The following is a 17,918-nucleotide window of genomic DNA, read 5'->3' on the forward strand; positions in this document are numbered from 1 at the left end:
CAGTTAAGCGTCTGCTTTCAGCTCATGTCATGGTCCCTGGGTCATGGGATGGAGCCCTGCGTCAGGCTCCTTGCTCAGCGGGGAGTCTCCCTCTCCCTCTGCCTGCCACTCTCCCTGCTTGTGCTCTCTCTCTCTGACAAATAAATGAATAAAATCTTTAAAATAATAAAAAATAAAGATTTTATTTGAGAGAGAGCGAGCTCACACACAAGTGGTGGGGGAGGGGCAGAGGGAGAAGCAGACTCCCCGCTGAGCAGGGAGCTGGATGGATGTGGGGCTCAAACCCAGGACCTTGGTATGATCTCAGCAGAAGGCAGATGCTTAACTGACTGAGCTACCAAGGTGCCCCGGATTTTTTTTTTTTATTTAAGTAATCTCTACATCCAATGTGGGGCTCAAACTCACCACCCCAAGATCAAGAGTTGTATGGTCTTTTTTTTTTTTTAAGATTTTATTTATTTATTTGACAGAGAGAGACACAGCAAGAGACAGAACACAAGCAGGGGGAGTGGGAGAGAGAGAAGCAGGCCTCCCGCCGAGCAGGGAGCCCGATGTGGGGCTCGATCCCAGGACCCTGGGATCATGACCTGAGCTGAAGGCAGATGCTTAACGACTGAGCCACCCAGGTGCCCCAAGAGTTATATGGTCTTCTGAGCCAGCCAGGTGCCCCAGTCTTTTTAGTGAGCTTATGCAAATTATCCTTCCATCTTGTCCAAAGGAGAATTGTACTCTGAGAAGTTAGAGAACTTGGACTGAGGCACTGAGCTGATAAGTGGCAGGACCAGGTGGCAGCCAGCCCTGTCCCAGTCCTGGGCTCAGGCTTTGGCCACATCTTCCCTAATAGGCCAGCTTGGGGGAGCAAGATCCTCAAGGGATCACTTCATGAACACAGAATCAAAACAAGGGGGGGTGCCAGCATGATTAGAACTTTGATGGCACCAGACTCTGATGGCCTGACCTGTTCATTTTCACAGGAAAGGGTCTCCTATTAGGAGCTCTGGGACTTGAAGCAGCCTCTAGGCCACCCTTCTGGGTGGTGCTGGGATAGACACTGTTGGTTGATACATCCCTCTTTTAGGAAGTTTAGACCACCTAGTCTATATTCTCTCTCTGGTCCATTAGGAGCTGATCATTCAGTTTGATTCTCAGAAGGTAGCTTATACCCTCATTTCCAAGTTCTTGGGGGGGCCACCCTGGGGTTACCTCCATCAGCTGTTTTCAGTGGGGCTGTCTGGACCTGAGCTAGTTGCTCCCAGACAGGCCCCCTCTAGAGAATTGGCATGGCACACACCCCACAAAGGCGTGCAGAAGTTGTTCTGTGAAGAACCCTCCAGTTGTCAAGGGAGGGGGCCTCTCTGAGCTTCACCTCTGGACAGTGCTCATGTCAGAATACTGAGTAAATCAACCCATGGACAGGGGATTGGCATTCCCATTTTATAGAGGGGAAGGCTAAACCTCAAGATTAGCTCTCTGGTAAATGTCAAGTCAGATGGAATGCTGTTTCCTCGGACACCCAAACACCCCAGACTAAAGCTTCCCGGCTGTCCTGTTCATAAGCATATCATTGACGTGTAGAGTCCCAACATACATTTGCCCAAATGGTTCTAGGTGAAGTAGCCAGCATCCAGAGAGGAAGCCTTGTAAAGTTCAGGCAGCAGTCCATCATTTCCCAGGGCACTAACACCCCAGCCTGGGCTCTGAGAAGACAGTAAGACGGGAGCAGAGACATTATCCCTGAAGAGAGGCTAAGCTAAATAAGTGTTTCTTCTTGTGACGCCTGGGTGGCTCAGCTGGTTAAGTGACTGCCTTCGGCTCAGGTCATGATCCCGGGGTCCCGGGATCGAGCCCCACATTGGGCTCCCTGCTCCGTGGGAAGCCTGCTTCTCCCTCTGCCTGCCCCTCCCCCTGCTGTGCTCTCTCTTCCTCCCTGACAAATAAATAAAATCTTAAAAAAAAAAAAAGTGTTTCTTTTCTTTTGGGGCCAGAATTAACTAACTTGGGTTGGCAACTGTGATTATTTAAGGCTGATCAGAAACTGTGATTAGTACCATATTATGTTTTTGATTACATATTAATGGGAAAATTATTATTTAACAAATTAGGTTTGTTTCATATTACCTTTTAAAACATGGCAGTATGCACTAGGAGGGCTGGCAAACTGCTCAGATGTGGCCCTCCTCGGGCCCCAGTACTTGCTGAGGTCACCATAGCACAGAGCTGCCCCTCACCACCTCAGGCACTAAATATCAACGTGGTCGAGGCGCCTTGCCGTGCTAGAGTGGGCGAGCTAGAGCTTTGGGCTCCCCGTGACCTCAGCACGAGCCCAGCTCAGAGTCTCACGAGCTGGCTGGACCTGAGCAAGTTTTCTTTTGCTTTTTGAATTTTTTCTAGGCCTCCATTTTCTCACTTATAAAGATAACCCATACCTCACTGGTTTGTTGTGAGATTTAGTCAATTCATGTAAAACACTTAGAACAATGCTTGGTACATAGTGCTCTGTATGTTATTATTAGTTCAAGCCACAGTCTCAGAAGAGACTGGTATATAAACCAGATGTCAGTTTATTAATGTGTCATTAGAAATGCAGCTGACAGGAGACCTGAAAATCCAACTTCACTGGTCGGTACATCCTCTCTGGGTGAGAAAGGCCACACAAGCCAAGTCCCAAGCCAAGGAACCCAGATGAGGTTGGAATGGATTGGGGGAATTAGTGGGGAAGGTCTGGGGCCTGTGGTGTCAAGCTCTGATGGACCCGGGCATCCAGGGCCTCTCAAGCAAGATCTGCTAAAAGGTCAAGTCACCAGGTAGAGTCTGCATCTGCCCAGCAGGTCTGGGGACCCACTGAAAATGCTTGGTCTCTCATCCTTTGTCTTCTCCATTGCAGGATCCTGGCACTCTTTTTTTTTTTTTTTTAAGATTTTTATTTGCCAGAGAGAGACACAGCGAGAGAGGGAACACAAGCAGGGGGAGTGGGAGAGGGAGAAGCAGGCATCCCGCCGAGCAGGGAGCCCGATGCGGGGCTCGATCCCAGGACCCTGGGATCATGACCTGAGCCAAAGGCAGACGCTTAACGCGTAATGACTGAGCCACCCAGGTGCTCCCAGGATCCTGGCATTCTTGATTCCAATCACTTATTCTTCCTTGGCTAATTGTGCCTCATTCACCTCATAGTTCTTAAATGTTCTTCCAACCCTGACACCAAACCACAATGTACAATCTCTTGAATGACTTCCACATCTCAACCATTGTTTATTGGTTCTTACAAATTTTACTCTAAGATAACTCTACTTCCAAGTCCTGGGTGTGCCATACATCTGTTCTGACTATAGAGTTTGTGGAAGAAGAGGAGGAAGAAATCTTTGGGGGTAAGAAGGTCTGAACCTTCTTACTTGACTATACTCAAAGGTCACTAGCAGTCAAGAAAAACCTAGACTCCTCTACTGATGGAGAATTCCCAACTTGGAACAAAGTATTGAGTGATGGAACAGATTGAGTGTAGAATATCCAGAAAGAACTAGAGGGGGCACGTGTGTGTATGTGTAGAAGAATCTGGAGGAAAAGTCTTTGCAGTGGGAGAGGAATCCAAGAAGGAGTCCTTTCTAGGCCTAAGCACACAAAGTTGGAGGTGTAGGTACCCGTCATTTTGGTCGAGGCACCACGACTAAATACAGTGGTTTTTAGCCACAGGGCATCATAAATATTACCTCACTAAAAATCAGTGAAGCAGTGAAAGTCACAACAAATATTAATTATAATGGCTAACATTTATGGAACTAGTGGGCCCATGATTGGAGTTTTGCTTGTATTATCTGATTTAATATTCACAATAAACCTATAGTGTAAGGACCATTGCTGTTCTCATTTTATAGATCAGGAAACTGAGGCACTGAGCAGCTTCACTTGCCAAGGTGACATAGCCATTCAATGATAGAATCCAGACTCAAATGCAGTTCTGATTCTAGAGCTAGCTCCCTAATTTACAAGTTAAAACAAATCAGACTCACAGTCACTTACCCTCATCCGAGGTTCAAATGCTTCCCTAAGAGGACAAAAGGGCTCCTGACCCTGGGCATGCTCAGGAGAATGTCACCCATTGTACAAAGAGCAGTGGAACAAAGCTATGAACAGCTGATCTGGAGAGATGTGGCGAGGCTGGAAACCCACTTTGGTTCTCAGCCCTGCTCTGCATGAAAACAGGTATCTGAACCTGAGCAAGACACTTTACATCTTTCTGCTTCACACTCCTGTTCTGTAAAATGGGAATAACTCAGCAAAAGCCATTTAACACAAGGTTAGTGGGAGGACAAGACCAAAAGAGAGGGCACCTGGGTGGCTCAGTCGTTAAGCATCTGCCTTCGGCTCAGGTCATGATCCCAGGGTCCTGGGATCGAGCCCCGCATCGGGCTCCCTGCTTAGCGGGAAGCCTGCTTCTCCCTCTCCCACTCCCCCTGCTTGTGTTCCCTCTCTCGCTGTGTCTCTCTCTGTCAAATAAATAAATCTTAAAAAAAAAAAAAAAGACCGAGAGAACATCTGGGAAGCATCCCTCAGGGCTAAGGATGCTGTAGTGTCGGTTGACACGCATGTACTCTAATTTAGGGTTTCAACGGTCTCCCTATACAGTAAAGCAGGAATCACGTCCACACCACCCATTTATTTAACATAAGGAAAACAGAAACCTAGAATTACTGACAGGGCATGACGTACACATATTATAATGGGCTTAAATTACACGGTGATTTCTGCCCAACCCCATGCAAGTCAGTGGGTGCTGGGCGGTCTCAGGCTGCATTCCTGCACACATGCTTTCTGATGCCTGGCGCAGCAGACAAGGAGGGCTGTGGGGTGGCCCTCCTGGGGTGACATCCTGATGATGGCCCTGAGCATGTGTGTGCTCATGTCTGATTCTTTGTCTCCAGAGGAGACTCTAGGCTGCTGCCACATCAGTTCTCCCATGAAATGATACCCTTTGGATCCACAGCGCTTTACAGTTTATGAAAAAATTTATTGTTTGTACAAGACCTTGTTTCAATTAATCCATCCAACTACCCAAAGAAGCAGGCAGGACAAACTGCATTATGCCCATTTTACGGATAAGGAGAATTTACTCAGGAGAGGTTGACTTGCCCAAGATGCCCTCCGTGGTAGAGCTGGGCTAACGGACCCCACGTGAGACTCCTTGCTGTGCAGTGTGTTTTCAGATCACGTAACGATCCACTGAGCACCTAGCATGTCAGCCCCTGTGCCAGGTACTCCCGCTCATCAGCTTGTGCTCCTGAGAGAAGCTTGTTCAAACCTCACCCCTCTCCTGCCCCTTGCAATGAACGATGAGTTTTAAGCGTTGGAATTACGAACCGGACCGTTCAGTCTGTCACAGCAGGAGCTAAGTGGCAGCTTAAGAGCTGAGGTCTAGAGCCAGCCTGGCCTGAATCCCAGCCCTGCTACACACTGTCAACTCTGGTTCCTTATCTGTAAAATGGGGATAATAACTCTGCCAGTTTGTTAGGGTTGTGAGGACTGATTTAGGGCAAGTAAAGCACTTACAATGGTACCTGTTAGAAAAAACCCCAATAAATATCAACCGTTAGTATTTCCTTAGCATTGTGTGGAAAGGAACAAGGGGAGGTTCAAAAGGATCTCTTTTTAACCTTAGTGTCGCAAAGCTTTCATTTCATTTCACTTATTTCAAGACTCAGGCCCAGAAAAAGGAGCCCTCCCTCATTTGGGCAGAACTCAAAACCTCTTGCTGAGTCTGCTCACCACCCTCCCTGGTCTCACCTCCACCTCCATTGTCCTGACCCCATGTCCTTAGGGCTGGACTTTGGTCATGGCCTCCCTGCTGGTCTCCTTGCCTCTGCTCTCTCCTCCTCCAGCGTTCTCTACTTTTTCTCAAACCAGTGTTCCCCAAATATTCACTTACCAAGCATTTTAATTGAGCTTGGAAGATGCACAGAAGATGCAAAAACGAGCAAGCCGTTCAGGGATATCAAGGCAACCTGGGAACTATGATCTTAATAATAACCACATGCAGCTTGTCATGGAGGCAGCACAGAGTGCCAGGAAACTCACCCGGAGGAGCGTAGGGTTGAAGTGGAGTCCATTGCTCCAGGTTTGAAAACCACCCCCAGCCCTGCAGCTGGGTTATGACCCTCCTGCCAGTCCACCTGGCACCTCCTGGAGGCTGTCATCCAGTCTGCACGCTCAGGCTGACGCACAGCCCTGGTGCTCTGACGCTAGCAGGGAGTTGTTTGGCTTGTATCTGTGGGTGGGCCCAACCAGGCCTGGGGAGGAGCTCCTAGCAGGATGTTCTGTCCCAAAATGACAGATCTGGCCGCGGCATGGCCAGACAGGATAAAAGGCACCTTCTCTCCTATTCTGTGCTAAAATTTACCTGGAAGCAAGTGAGAGCTTAGTAGAATGTCTACATCGAGCAAATCTCAAGACAGTTCAGATCACACTGGAATAAATAATTCTGTGACTGGCATCTTTGAACAGCATGCAGATTGGTACAGAGACCCATCGCACCCCGGTCCACTGGGAACCGGCCAGGTTGTCTGAGAAGGCATTGGTGAGTGTGGGAAGGCCAGCAGAAGCAGGGAGGCCAGGATTTCAATGAAGAGCCTGCAGACTGAGGCCTTTCAACCCCACCAGCTTGGGACTGGTTTAAAGACCTCACGTGGGCAGGGCAGCTCCAGCACCAGCAGCTGTGGAAGGATCAGCTTCCCAATGGTTGGGGTTAGATAGGGTCTCCACAGCATGAAAGGGGTGGCTGCCATGATGGGCTACCTGGAATGATCCAAGGCAGTCTTCTGTGTCACCTTCCTCTCTCCTCCCTGCCCTGTGCTCTCTAGGATGGAGCTGGGGTGACTCTGCCCACATTTTCCATCCCTCAAGACAACCATCTTCTGCCGACTCCCCTTTCCTAATTTTCAGAAGTTCACTTTACACTTACTCTAGGGTCTTTCTCAGCTCCTGCAATTCATTCGTCCTACCTTTCTGAAGTATTGCAGCATAGGCTTATATTGTCTTATATAAAAGCTCTTCATGTTTCTTTCATGGAATCATAAAATTGGAAGCCAACCCGGAGGCTATCTAGTGCTCCTCTTACGAGAGTGCCCTTCTCCAGAGCCTGGCAGGGCTGAACAGTCTGAGATGGGGAACTCACTCTCAGAAAGCAGCCTGAGCTATTTAAAAAGTTTTCCTTTCTTTGAGCCCAAACTGGTCTACCTCTGGAGTCATTCAAGAGAAAATTTACCTCTTTTCTCAAATAATAGTCTTCAAATCATAGACTGGTCGCCCAAGAATCATTTTCTGAGTGCTTATGTGTTATGTGCTTGCCAGCTAATCCTCACAACAATCCTATAAAGAAAAACCAAGGAGGCAGGTGTTCAAAAAGGTTCAGCGATTTGCTGTGGTTACACAGCTAATGCTGGTGGTTCTCTCTATGACTAGTGATGTTGCTGGGACTTGATCTCAGGCCCAGCTCCAATGCCTGTGCTCTCTGTACACAAAGCCACCTCCAAAGAAGCGGACTCTGTGTCACAGAACCCTTCCACTGCATTCTTACTGACTGAGGAGTTGAAGACTCCTACAGGGATTCACAAGTTACTGAGGGGTGAAAGGGCTGAGAGCCTGGCCAACAGGCAGGCACGGAGCCCACCCCAGATGGCCCCCAACTGGCCCACCTGCAGGCCTGAGGTTGGGAGTCTGGTGGGGGCTGTGAGAACACTCTCAGGACTCTGAGGGTGCGCATGGCCACAGACATGGGAGAGGGAGGGAGGATGAGGAGGCTGGCTGACGAGTGACCCTTTGGCCAGCTTCCTGCGTCCATCAGCGCCTGCTCTGTACTTAACAGAGCCTTCCTGTCTTTATTCTCCTTTCCTCCAAAACAGGTTCTTTCCCCCAGCTACCTACACACCACGATAACCGCAGGGGCTAAGAATCCTAGGTTGAGCTCTGTGACTACAATTCGCCATGAGGCCAGCCAGTTCCTTCTGCGGACTCTGGTTTCTCCGTTATCTTTCAGGAACGCAAGGTTCCTATTTTAGTGGCTCCTAACAATTACATATAGCAGCGGAGTCCTCAAGAAACAATTTTATAAGCCATACAACCTCTGTTAAACATCTCCTCTCCGAGATTGCTTCATTTGAAAACAAAGTGCTTCTTCCCACTCGACCCCATTCTCAATTCCCTACTTCCCAGGCCCCTACCTATGTGGCCCGAGGGAAAATAAAGAACATGAAACCACCCAAGCAAAATGGGGACAAAGATAGTTTCTTGGTTTCTCTTCAGCTCCATCTGAGGGTCTAGCTCAGAGAAGCAGGGTGAGCCTAAGTCAGAGACCACTGGACTAAGCTGTTGACAAACCATGTTGGAGACGAGCTTACAGCATCAGTTCATTCCCACAAGCAGTGGGGTTGAGGCAGCAGAGCCCAAGCCCCCTTCAGCTAAGGCTGAGCCTGGGCTATGGGGAACAGCACCCCAGTGATGTACTACGCTGCCCTTCGGCCCACCTGAAGTCAGGCAGGTGACCTCTGAGCTCCAGTGGCTTTAATGACGTCTCCTTCCAGAGACTCGTTCTGCCATGGCTTCATCTGCATGACTGATAAAAGTGTTACAAAAACCCCAAACCACAGAGCCCACACCCCCTAACAGTGGACAAGTACTACAGTCCTGCCAGGGAGCAGCAGAGAGGAGGCCAGGGAGATGCAGGGGGAGATTTAATTTACACAGCAGCCACTTGGGGCCCAGTCAGAGCCAGGACAGTGGGGGGATCTATAGCCAGAGGGCACCTCCCACCCCTTCCCTTGAAGACCAGTCCTCACAGACACTTAGATGGGGCTCCCTGGGTTGTGCAGAGGATGCTCCAGTCAAAAGGAGATTTGGAGATAAGGCTGTCCCCAAAGTCGGGGGAAGTCCGTGGCCTGGAGATGGTTGCCTACATGGTGGCCCAGGGGTCTGAGAGACCAGTCCACGTCCTGGGCACAGTCCTCAGGCTGTGGCCCTAGAGGAAGCCCTCACGGCGGAACTGTTCCTGGAGAAGGGCGCGGTACTGGTCAAACCCCCCCTCGACCCGGGTGACGCCGCCGCCTTCGCACACCCACAACTCCCGGCACACCAACCGGATGAAGCGCTCATCGTGGGACACCAAAATCACACCGCCCTGAAAGAGAGGAGACCAGGAGGCACTCGGGGCAGGGGGGGCCCTCAGGGGTGCTGAGGCTTGGGGAAGAGTGGGCAACCTGAAGGCACACTCACCCTGAAATTGTTGAGAGCACGGCCCAGAGCCTCAATCGTCTCCATATCCAGGTGGTTTGTGGGTTCATCCAGAATGTAGAAGTTGGGACTGGAAGGCAATACCCAGGGAGGCAGGCAGTTATGGGGGTTGGGAGAAAATGAACTCCCCTGATACGAAGACAAGACAAACATTTCCTATTAGGCAAGATGGGGAGAGGAGAAGGCAAGAACTCACCAGGGCATGGTCATCTGAGCAAAGGCTACCCGGCTCTTCTGGCCTCCAGACAAGCTGGCAACAGGGCGCACGGCCAGTTCTCCAGAGACGCCATACCGGCCCAGCTGGTGACGATACTCCTCCTCAGGCCGCCCTGAAACAGGCCTCACCCCATCAAGTGGGTTCTCGACCCGATTCCCTCCCTTCACCCTCCCCTCAGCCTTACCTCCAAGTGCCCATGTCCTTAACCCTAGACTCAGGGCTCGCTGCTCAACACCCCACCCCAAGGTAGGCCTAGCTGTAAGGGTCACCTCTTTTCTCGACCCAAATCCCTACGGTACCGGGAAACTTGCGGGCCAGCAGTTCCACAGCACTGACACTCAGGTCCAGCTGCTCCACGTGGTGCTGGCTGAAGTAGCCGATCTTCAGATTCCTACAGGCAGAAATAGAGGGGGAAAGATGGGGTGGGAGGCGATGCCCATAGAGGAGTGTAGCTACACAGTCATTGGGGACCGGGGGCTTTACCTGTGAGCATGTCTGATGCCCCGAACAGGTGCCAGGTCCCCCATAAGCAGCTTCAGCATGGTCGACTTCCCAGCCCCATTCTCCCCAACCTGTCCAAAGAACCATGAGAATGCTGCAGAGCGGACATGTGCAGAACACAGAAGCAGAGGAGAGGAGAACTGACTCTGGCCAGTGACTCCTTCATAACAACTAAAAAAAATATTAAGAAACTAGACAGAAAAACAAAGGAACTAGTAAAAATGTAAAGGGAATTGAGAGCTAAATACCTACTAAGTACAGGGGACCGAATCCTCCCAGTAACCGAGTGGTAGCTGCTATCTCCACTTAGTAACCGAGCTAGCAATCGGCAGAGTCAAGACCCGAAATCTGACCCTGATTTCTCCCTATTCCGTGGTTTGAGAAAACTCAGACCTGAGACTAGGAAGATAAAAGTCTTGCTCTACATATTCATAAAATACCACCAAACAGGTTTTCTATCTCTGCAGGGAAGTAGAGCAAAGTCCTTGGCCCAGGCCAACTCCTGCTCCTGCATACCACTTCCCTTTGCAGCTGGAGGATCTGGGCCAAGCCACCCCACGTGCTGGGATAGGAGAATCCCAGCTCACGAAACAGAGAAACAGCAACCATACCACACAAATGCGGGACTCGAGATCAGCAGAGACAGAGAGACGGCTGAAGATGACATGCTTAGGATCATAGTAGAAATCCACCTCATCTAGTTGCAGAACTGGTGGTGAGAACTTCTCAAATCCATCGGGGAACCTGCAGGAGGTGGTGGTGAGGAACATGGAAGCAGCCAGAAACACGAGCTCCCCACCAGCCTCTTGGCCCAGCACTCACTTCATCACCACCTCCAGCTCCTTGTCCACAGGTTTCAGCTCTGGTCTGAGGAGAGAGGGCACAGACTAAATTTATGGCTTTATTTATTATTTTTAAAGATTTTATTTATTTATTTGATAGAGAGAGAGACAAGAGAGGGAACACAAGCAGGGAGAGCAGCAGAGGGAGAGGGAGAAGCGGGCTTCCCGCCGAGCAGGGACCCGGATGCGGGGCTCAATCCCAGGGCCCTGGGACCATGACCTGAGCCGAAGGCAGACGCTTAAAGACTGAGCCACCCAAGCGCCCCTAAATTTATGGCTTTAAAACTAACTTTATTTGTTCTTATTATACAAGTAATATATATTCAGAGAAAACTTAGAGAAAGCTTGTACTCCCACCATCCAAACTACATTCTTATTTTAGAGTACCTTCTTCTAGTTCACTATATGCTGAAAAAATAGGGTTATCCTTTTTTTTTTTTTTTAAGATTTTATTTATTTATTTGAGAGAGCGAGAATGAGAGAGAGAGAGCACATGAGAGGGGGGAGGGTCAGAGGGAGAAGCAGACTCCCTGCTGAGCAGGGAGCCCGATGTGGGACTCGATCCCAGGACTCCAGGATCATGACCTGAGCCGAAGGCAGTCGCTTAACCAACTGAGCCACCCAGGCGCCCAGGGTTATCCTTTTTGTAGGTTTTTGGTCTACCAGTTAAAATACCGTGATAAAGGGCGCCTGGGTGGCTCAGTTGGTTAAGTGACTGCCTTCGGCTCAGGTCATGATCCTGGAGTCCCGGGATCGAGTCCCACATTGGGCTCCCTGCTCAGCAGGGAGTCTGCTTCTCCCTCTGACCCTCTTCCCTCTTGTGCTCTCTATCTCTCAAATAAATAAATAAAATCTTTAAAAAAAGATACCATGATAAATATTTCAATATCACAAAAACCTAAGCCTTTGATTTTAGGCTCCCCTCCCTGCCCTCCCCCAACCAGCACCTCTAGGAAGGTTGCTTTAAGATTAAGCCCCCAATGTTCAACATCATTAGTCATTAAAGAAACGCAAATCAAAACCACCGTGAAATATCACTCACGCCCACTAGGCTGGCTAAAATTAAAAAGAAAGATAATAAGTGTTGGCAAGGATGTGGAGAAATTGGAACCCTCGTACATTGCTGGTAGAAATATAAAACTGTACGGCTGCTTTAGAGAACAGTTTGTCAGTTCCTCAAAATGTTAAACATAGAATTAATTATCTTGTAACCCAGCAATTCCACTCCGAGGTATACACCCCAGAGAACAGAAAACATATGTCCATACGAAAACTTGTACACAAATGTTCATAGCACTGTTATTCATAAGAGCCAAAAAAGAGGAAACTTCCGATATCTCTTGACTGATGAAGCAATGGACAAAATTCTGTATGTCCTTACAATGAAATACTATCTGACCATAAAAAGGAAGTACCAATATGTGCTACAGCAGGAAAGAACTTCAAAAACATTATGCTAGGTGAAATAAGACAGGCCCACTTATATGAAATGTCCAGAATAAGCAAATAGATTAGAGAAAGTAAATTAGTGGTTGCATAGGCCTGTGGGGAACAAGACTAATGGCAGTGTAAAATGCTCTGCTTTCCTGTTGGAGAGGAAATTAAAGCTGGTTTCTAGAAAAGGGGAGATCTAGAATGGGAGGGTAAAGGGTGGCCCACAAAGTGAGGGAAGAAATTAAGAGACTAGGAGTCAGGGCCCGGTCAAGGGCACTGTACTCACAGCTTCTCCAGCATCTTAAGTTTACTCTGCACTTGAGAGGCTCTGTTGGCATTGTAGCGAAATCGGTCAATGAAAACCTGTGGGTGGATGAGTGTAGGCACTGGTCAGGTTCCCTCACTCCGGCAAAGTCTGATACCCACAGGGCGGGGCCCCCAGCCTGTCCCCATACCTGGATATGCTGGCGGTACTGCTGCTGTGCCTCATATTCCCGCTGCTGGTTGAGCAGCCGCTCCTGCTTGCTTTTGATGAAGGTCTCAAAGTCTCCCCGGTAGCCATCTAGTCGCTGGCTGTGCAGGTGGATGATGTCTGTGGCTATGGCATTCAGAAAGTTGCGGTCGTGGGAGACAACGAGGATTGTAGAAGGCCACGTCTGAGGGGTCACAGGATGGCAGGCCCAGTTAGGGAGAGCAGTCAGTTTCCAGCCCCCCAGGTGTCTTAGAGGCAGACCTTCCCAGACCTACTCTAACACCTATAGGCACTCACTTGCAGGTAATTCTCCAGCCACAGGATGGCCCTTACATCCAGCATGTTTGTGGGTTCTGGAAAAGTGGGGGAGGATACATTTGGGATTGAAGTGCTATAGAACCTGGATGTCGCCATCCTTCCCCACCCCAAAGTCAGGGTGCCCCTTTTCAAACTCACCATCTAGCAGCAGAAGATCTGGCCTATAGAAAAGAAGAATGTAAGCCTTGAGGTTTTAGGTCAGCAGCTCATGACCTCCCACGAGCCAAGGCCCATCCTCCACAGTATCCATACACAGGCCCAGGAGACTCACCTAGCAAACAGAGCCCGGGCCAGCGCCAGCCTCATCCTCCAGCCACCTGAGAACTCCCTAAAGAAACAGAGATCACATCGGGGTAGGTGTTCACCAGAACAGGCAGAGACAGAGCCAACAGTGTTCACAGCCAAGAATGGCAAGGGCCACTCACCGGGTGGGCTGCTGCTGCATTTTAGGGGTAAAGCCAAGCCCAGCAAGAATGACTGATGCCCTAGAAGTGAAGAAATGGAAGAACTTCGTTGAAACAGGTAACAGAAGGGAAAGGTGAAATCTGAAGGAGGGAAGGGGAATTTTAAATACCTGGCAGGTGCCTTGTCAGCCTCAATCTCCTCCAGTTTGGCATATATTTCCGCCAACTGTGCAGCTTCTGAGCCCTCAGCCCTGGAGTGGGAATGGAGGAAGAGTGCTCAGCCTGACTGGGGGCAGTCTAGGCGGAATGCCCTGGACTCTATGCAGTTGGAGAGCAGGCCACTGACTGCCTTGTTGCCAGGACAGGAATGGACTACAGGAAGCACCTGCTCAAGTCAGGGAGGGCAGTGGGCACTGTGGAAGGAACAGGGCTTTACAGCTCCACAGCGCCAGGTTCTAAGCTCTGCTGCTTACTAGGATGAGCGTGCAAGTTATGGATTGTGGCAGTATGACAGGCACTCTCTGAAGAACTGTGGCTGCTGGTTATTCCCCATCTGGAGCCCTTACCTGCCAGTGGCAATCTGGGCACTGAGCTCCCGCTCCCTCTGCAGAAGGTCCTCTCTCACGGTGTCACTCTCTAGCACACTCTGTAGGGCAGGGGTGTCATCTCCAGCAACCTCCTGCTCCACGTGCAGCAGGGAAATGTGAGCTGGAACTCGCAGGCTCCGAGTGGCCAACATCTTCAGGAGTGTCGTCTTCCCCAGCCCATTTCGACCCACTAGCCCATAGCGGCGGCCCCACGCCAGGTTCACATCTGCTCCAGCCAGTAGTACCCTGTAGGGGTAGTAGGAAGAAGACAAAGGGTGCTGCTCTAGAGACAGGTATACAGCAAATTTAACCACAAAAAACCTAATGTTATTTTAAGCCCCATTTCATCTATCCCAATTCTCCTTTAATTGGAAAAAGAAAAACGTAACCCCTCCCCACTGCCACTCCCTCACCTATCGCCAAAAGACACATCAAAGTTCTCAATTCGCACATCATATGATTTGTTCTTGCCAGATGATTCCAACCGACTCTCCTTTCTGCTGCCTGCCTGGCTGGCTGATGCCTCTTCCAAGACCCTTTCAAAGGGAGAAATGAATGGCTTTTAGCATTCCCGGCCACCCTTCCATCCCAATAGAGACTGCTCTATTCTCTTCTCAGCCCTTCTTGCTAAACTCACAGAGGAGTGCTGGTCTTGAGTGTGTCCTTCTCTGAGCGCTTCTCCTGCTTTGCCTTCAGTCGAGCCTCAGCCTTCTCTAGCTTCTTTGCATTCACTGTCTAAAGGTCCAAACACAACCATTTCAGCCTAGGTTGTAGGCTCAGAAAGGAGCCCCAGAAAGAACATCTTAAGTTACCCTGCTTTCAGCAAAAGACATAATCAGAAACCCCGGGAAAAATCCTCCAATATTTAAAGACGGTCAACTTCCACCCCGACCACAGACACAAACTCCTCCCTTTCTTCCTCCTCCTCACCGAGGACTGTTCCCTCTTTAGCAGTCCTGGAAGTTTGGTGCCACAGTCTGTAAGCGATAAGAAAAGCAGTCACCTTCTCCCTGAGGGAAGGGAAACTAACATTTTGAGTAACTAGTATGAACCAGACACAGACATAGACATTTAAAGGAAAGCCTTAGGATCCCAGAAATAGCTATCATCCTCCCCATGTTTCAACCAAAAACAAAAACAAAAAACACTTCCCAGATTAAGAATAGAGACTGAGGCAGATAAGCAACTCCTACAAGCTCATGCAGTTGATTAGAAAGTCACAAAATGTACAAGTAAACCTAAGTCTGTCCAGCCCCAAGGCCCATAAGCTTCCTACCCTACCTAAGAGCTTGGAAAACTCTCCAACCCTACTCCCTTCAACAATGGCCTCTTTTGCCCTCAGTAAAGACATCAACTAGCTTCTACATCCTTGTTCTGTTGAAAAGGGGTACCAGGAGTCCTGGCCTCCAGGGGAAGGCCCGCTGGGTGGGGGGTGGAGGCTGAGACAAGGGCAGAGAGCAGCTAGTTCAATCTTCCCTCACTCTCACCGTAGTTTTCTGTTATCTTTGACAACTGGATGGGGGTGTCTAGTAGCACCTGGCTGTTTCCCTGGGTCGGTGGCTCATCCCTTTAGGGTAGGAACAGAAAGCACAGAGTTAGGAATTGAATAGAAAGCTCTACAGCCATCAGACCTTCTTCCCTTACGTCTTGTCTCCTTACCGTCCGCCCTCCCATCGTCCCCACGAATCCCCCTACCCTGGCACGTACAGGCGCAGAGTGTTGTACATGCGCTGGCACACAGCCCTGATGCCCGCGTCATCCTTGCTGTCCCCGGACACCTCCTGCAACAGTTCCCCCACCGCTTCCACCAGGTCATCCACAGACTCGAAGTCCGCGCTGCCGCTGTGCAAGACGCCTGGGCCGGGCGTGGCAGGTCGAGGAAGATACCGGGTAGGGTAGACATACAAGCCGTTTTAGTCCCCGAAACACTGCCCCACTCCGGGCTCCAGACCTAACCTGCCCTCGGGACAAGAGGTCACGCAGAGGAGAGGCCTAGCAGCGGTCCCGGCACTGCCCTCCCTTAGTCTTTCTCCCAGTGACTTCCATTTTGGCCTCCCCAGAGCGCAGATTCGGTTCCGCTCACCCGTCACGTAGTCGAAGACCTGTCCGTCAATTTCGGGGAACTCGCTCCGCAGGATTTCAGCGCAAGTCGCCATGTTCCAGTCGGGCTCCCGTCCGCGCAAGCGCCGTTAGACGGCAGCCAAGACGCGCCTCCTGCCGGTCTCCCAAAAGCTCGCCCCTCCTTCCAAGGCGCATGCGTAGTGGTGATGTAAGAAAGGCGCGGAGTTCCCGGAACCCGGTGGACCGGGTGAACGGGGCTGGAGGAACCGTGCGCAAGCGCCGCTCAGAGCCTACGCTCCAGCTGCTCTCTCTGCGCTTGCGCAACGCTGTTTCCGCTGAAAAACTAGCCACATGTGCGGTTCTCGCTGCCTTCTGGGAGGTGGAGCTCCGAAAGGCGGCGGCGGGGTGCAGGGGTGCTCGCGGTTTATCAGGGCACGAGATACCCGTGGTCCCGCGAGTGGGAACCTCCCAAGAGACAGGCGGTTGATAAAGCACACGGGACTCGCTAGATCTCTGCGTTTCCTTGAGGCGCGCCTGTGTCAGCGCGCCCGGCCGGGTCCATTTTAGAGGCCACCGAGAGCTCTGCTGACTCATGGTCAGTCCCTGGCCTCAGAAGCTTCCTGCAGTTCTGGGCGGCCCACGGGTTTTGTTCTGGTTCCCAAGGCCTATGGGCTTTTTGTATTAGCCGGGCGACCAGCCTCAGTTCTCTCACCTCTGACAGGTCAGCAGACGGCAGCAAATTGTACTCACTCAGTCCTAACATCACCCCAAGGCACAAGCTCACTTACCGCCAAAGGGCAAGAAAACGAGATCGGCCAATGCAAATTCATCGGTATTTATTCCCTACCCAGACACCCAAAACAGGCTTCTCTGCACCAGGAAGCTCAGTAAATGAGTGTATAAAGCTACTTTCACTGATTCCCTCTAGAAGTTAGGCATTTTCCCCAAATGATGCTACTGCTTTACATTTAACATGAATATTCTTCCAACCTTAAGATTTTCACCTAAGATCCATTATCCTTTTGCCATCTAGAAAGATCAATCCAACTTCTTAAAGTTTAAAAATCCTGCGGCACCTGACTGGCTCAGTCAGAGGAGCATGCAACTCTTGGGTCCCGAGTTTGGCCCCACCTTGGGTGTAGAAATTACTTAAATAAAACTTTTTTAAAAAAAAGTTTAAAAAGTTAAGCTACTAAATCTAACAACCACTTCATAGGCAACAGATGGAAGAGGAATTTTTTTTTTTTTAATATTTATTTATTTGACAGAGAGACAGTGAGAGAAGGAACACAAGCAGGGTGAGTGGGAGAGGGAGAAGCAAGCCTCCTGCAGAGCAGGGAGCCCGATGCGGGGCTCGATCCCAGGACCCTGGAATCATGACCTGAGCTGAAGGCAGACGCTTAACGACTGAGCCACCCAGGCGCCCCGGAAGGTTTTTTAAGATTTATTTATTTGACAGAGAGAGAGAGAGAGAGAGAGGGAACACAAGCAGGGGGAGTGGGAGAGGGAGAAGCAGGCTTCCCGACGACCAGGGACCCGATGCGATGTGGGGCTCCATCTCAGGACCCTGGGATCATGACCTGAGCCAAAGGCAGACGCTTAACGACTGAGCCATCCAGGTGCTCCTGGAAGAGGAATTGATGGGGAAACTACAAACGATGGCTTCTTCAACAACATTCCAAGAGCCGAGAGAGAACCTATGGTTTATAGGATTTAAAAAGTGAGGGGCGCCTGGGTGGCTCAGTTGGTTAAGTACTGGACTCTTGATTTCATCTCAGGTGGTGATCTCAGGGTCATGAGATTGAGTCC

At 50.2% G+C, this 17,918-nt stretch overlaps 1 protein-coding gene across 2 annotated transcripts; it reads right to left on the reverse strand.

Moving 5' to 3' along the window:
- Positions 1–4,981: 4,981 nt before the first annotated feature.
- ABCF3 (ATP binding cassette subfamily F member 3) lies at positions 4,982–16,260 on the reverse strand. Of its 2 annotated transcripts, none has more exons than XM_028100975.2 (21): positions 16,132–16,260; positions 15,744–15,903; positions 15,536–15,615; positions 14,979–15,025; positions 14,686–14,783; positions 14,462–14,584; positions 14,028–14,294; positions 13,632–13,712; positions 13,483–13,542; positions 13,329–13,385; positions 13,196–13,218; positions 13,037–13,092; positions 12,723–12,923; positions 12,554–12,630; positions 10,814–10,858; positions 10,603–10,735; positions 9,974–10,062; positions 9,790–9,881; positions 9,470–9,602; positions 9,256–9,343; positions 4,982–9,160 (listed from the first exon to the last, which is right to left on the reverse strand). In XM_028100975.2, exons 1-21 carry the CDS (start codon positions 16,202–16,204, stop codon positions 9,002–9,004), a joined length of 2,142 nt encoding a protein of 713 aa, XP_027956776.1. In that variant the 5' UTR covers positions 16,205–16,260; the 3' UTR covers positions 4,982–9,001. The 2 variants fall into 2 exon arrangements, with proteins under 2 accessions (XP_027956776.1, XP_027956777.1); XM_028100976.2 differs by having other exon boundaries at positions 15,756–15,903; positions 16,132–16,259.
- Between the last annotated feature and the right edge of the window lie 1,658 nt (positions 16,261–17,918).

Source organism: Eumetopias jubatus, unplaced genomic scaffold (assembly GCF_037043125.1).
Source record: "Eumetopias jubatus isolate StellerSeaLion01/CBP00866 unplaced genomic scaffold, mEumJub1_p1.0 scaffold_1, whole genome shotgun sequence".
Lineage (NCBI taxonomy): Eukaryota > Metazoa > Chordata > Mammalia > Carnivora > Otariidae > Eumetopias > Eumetopias jubatus.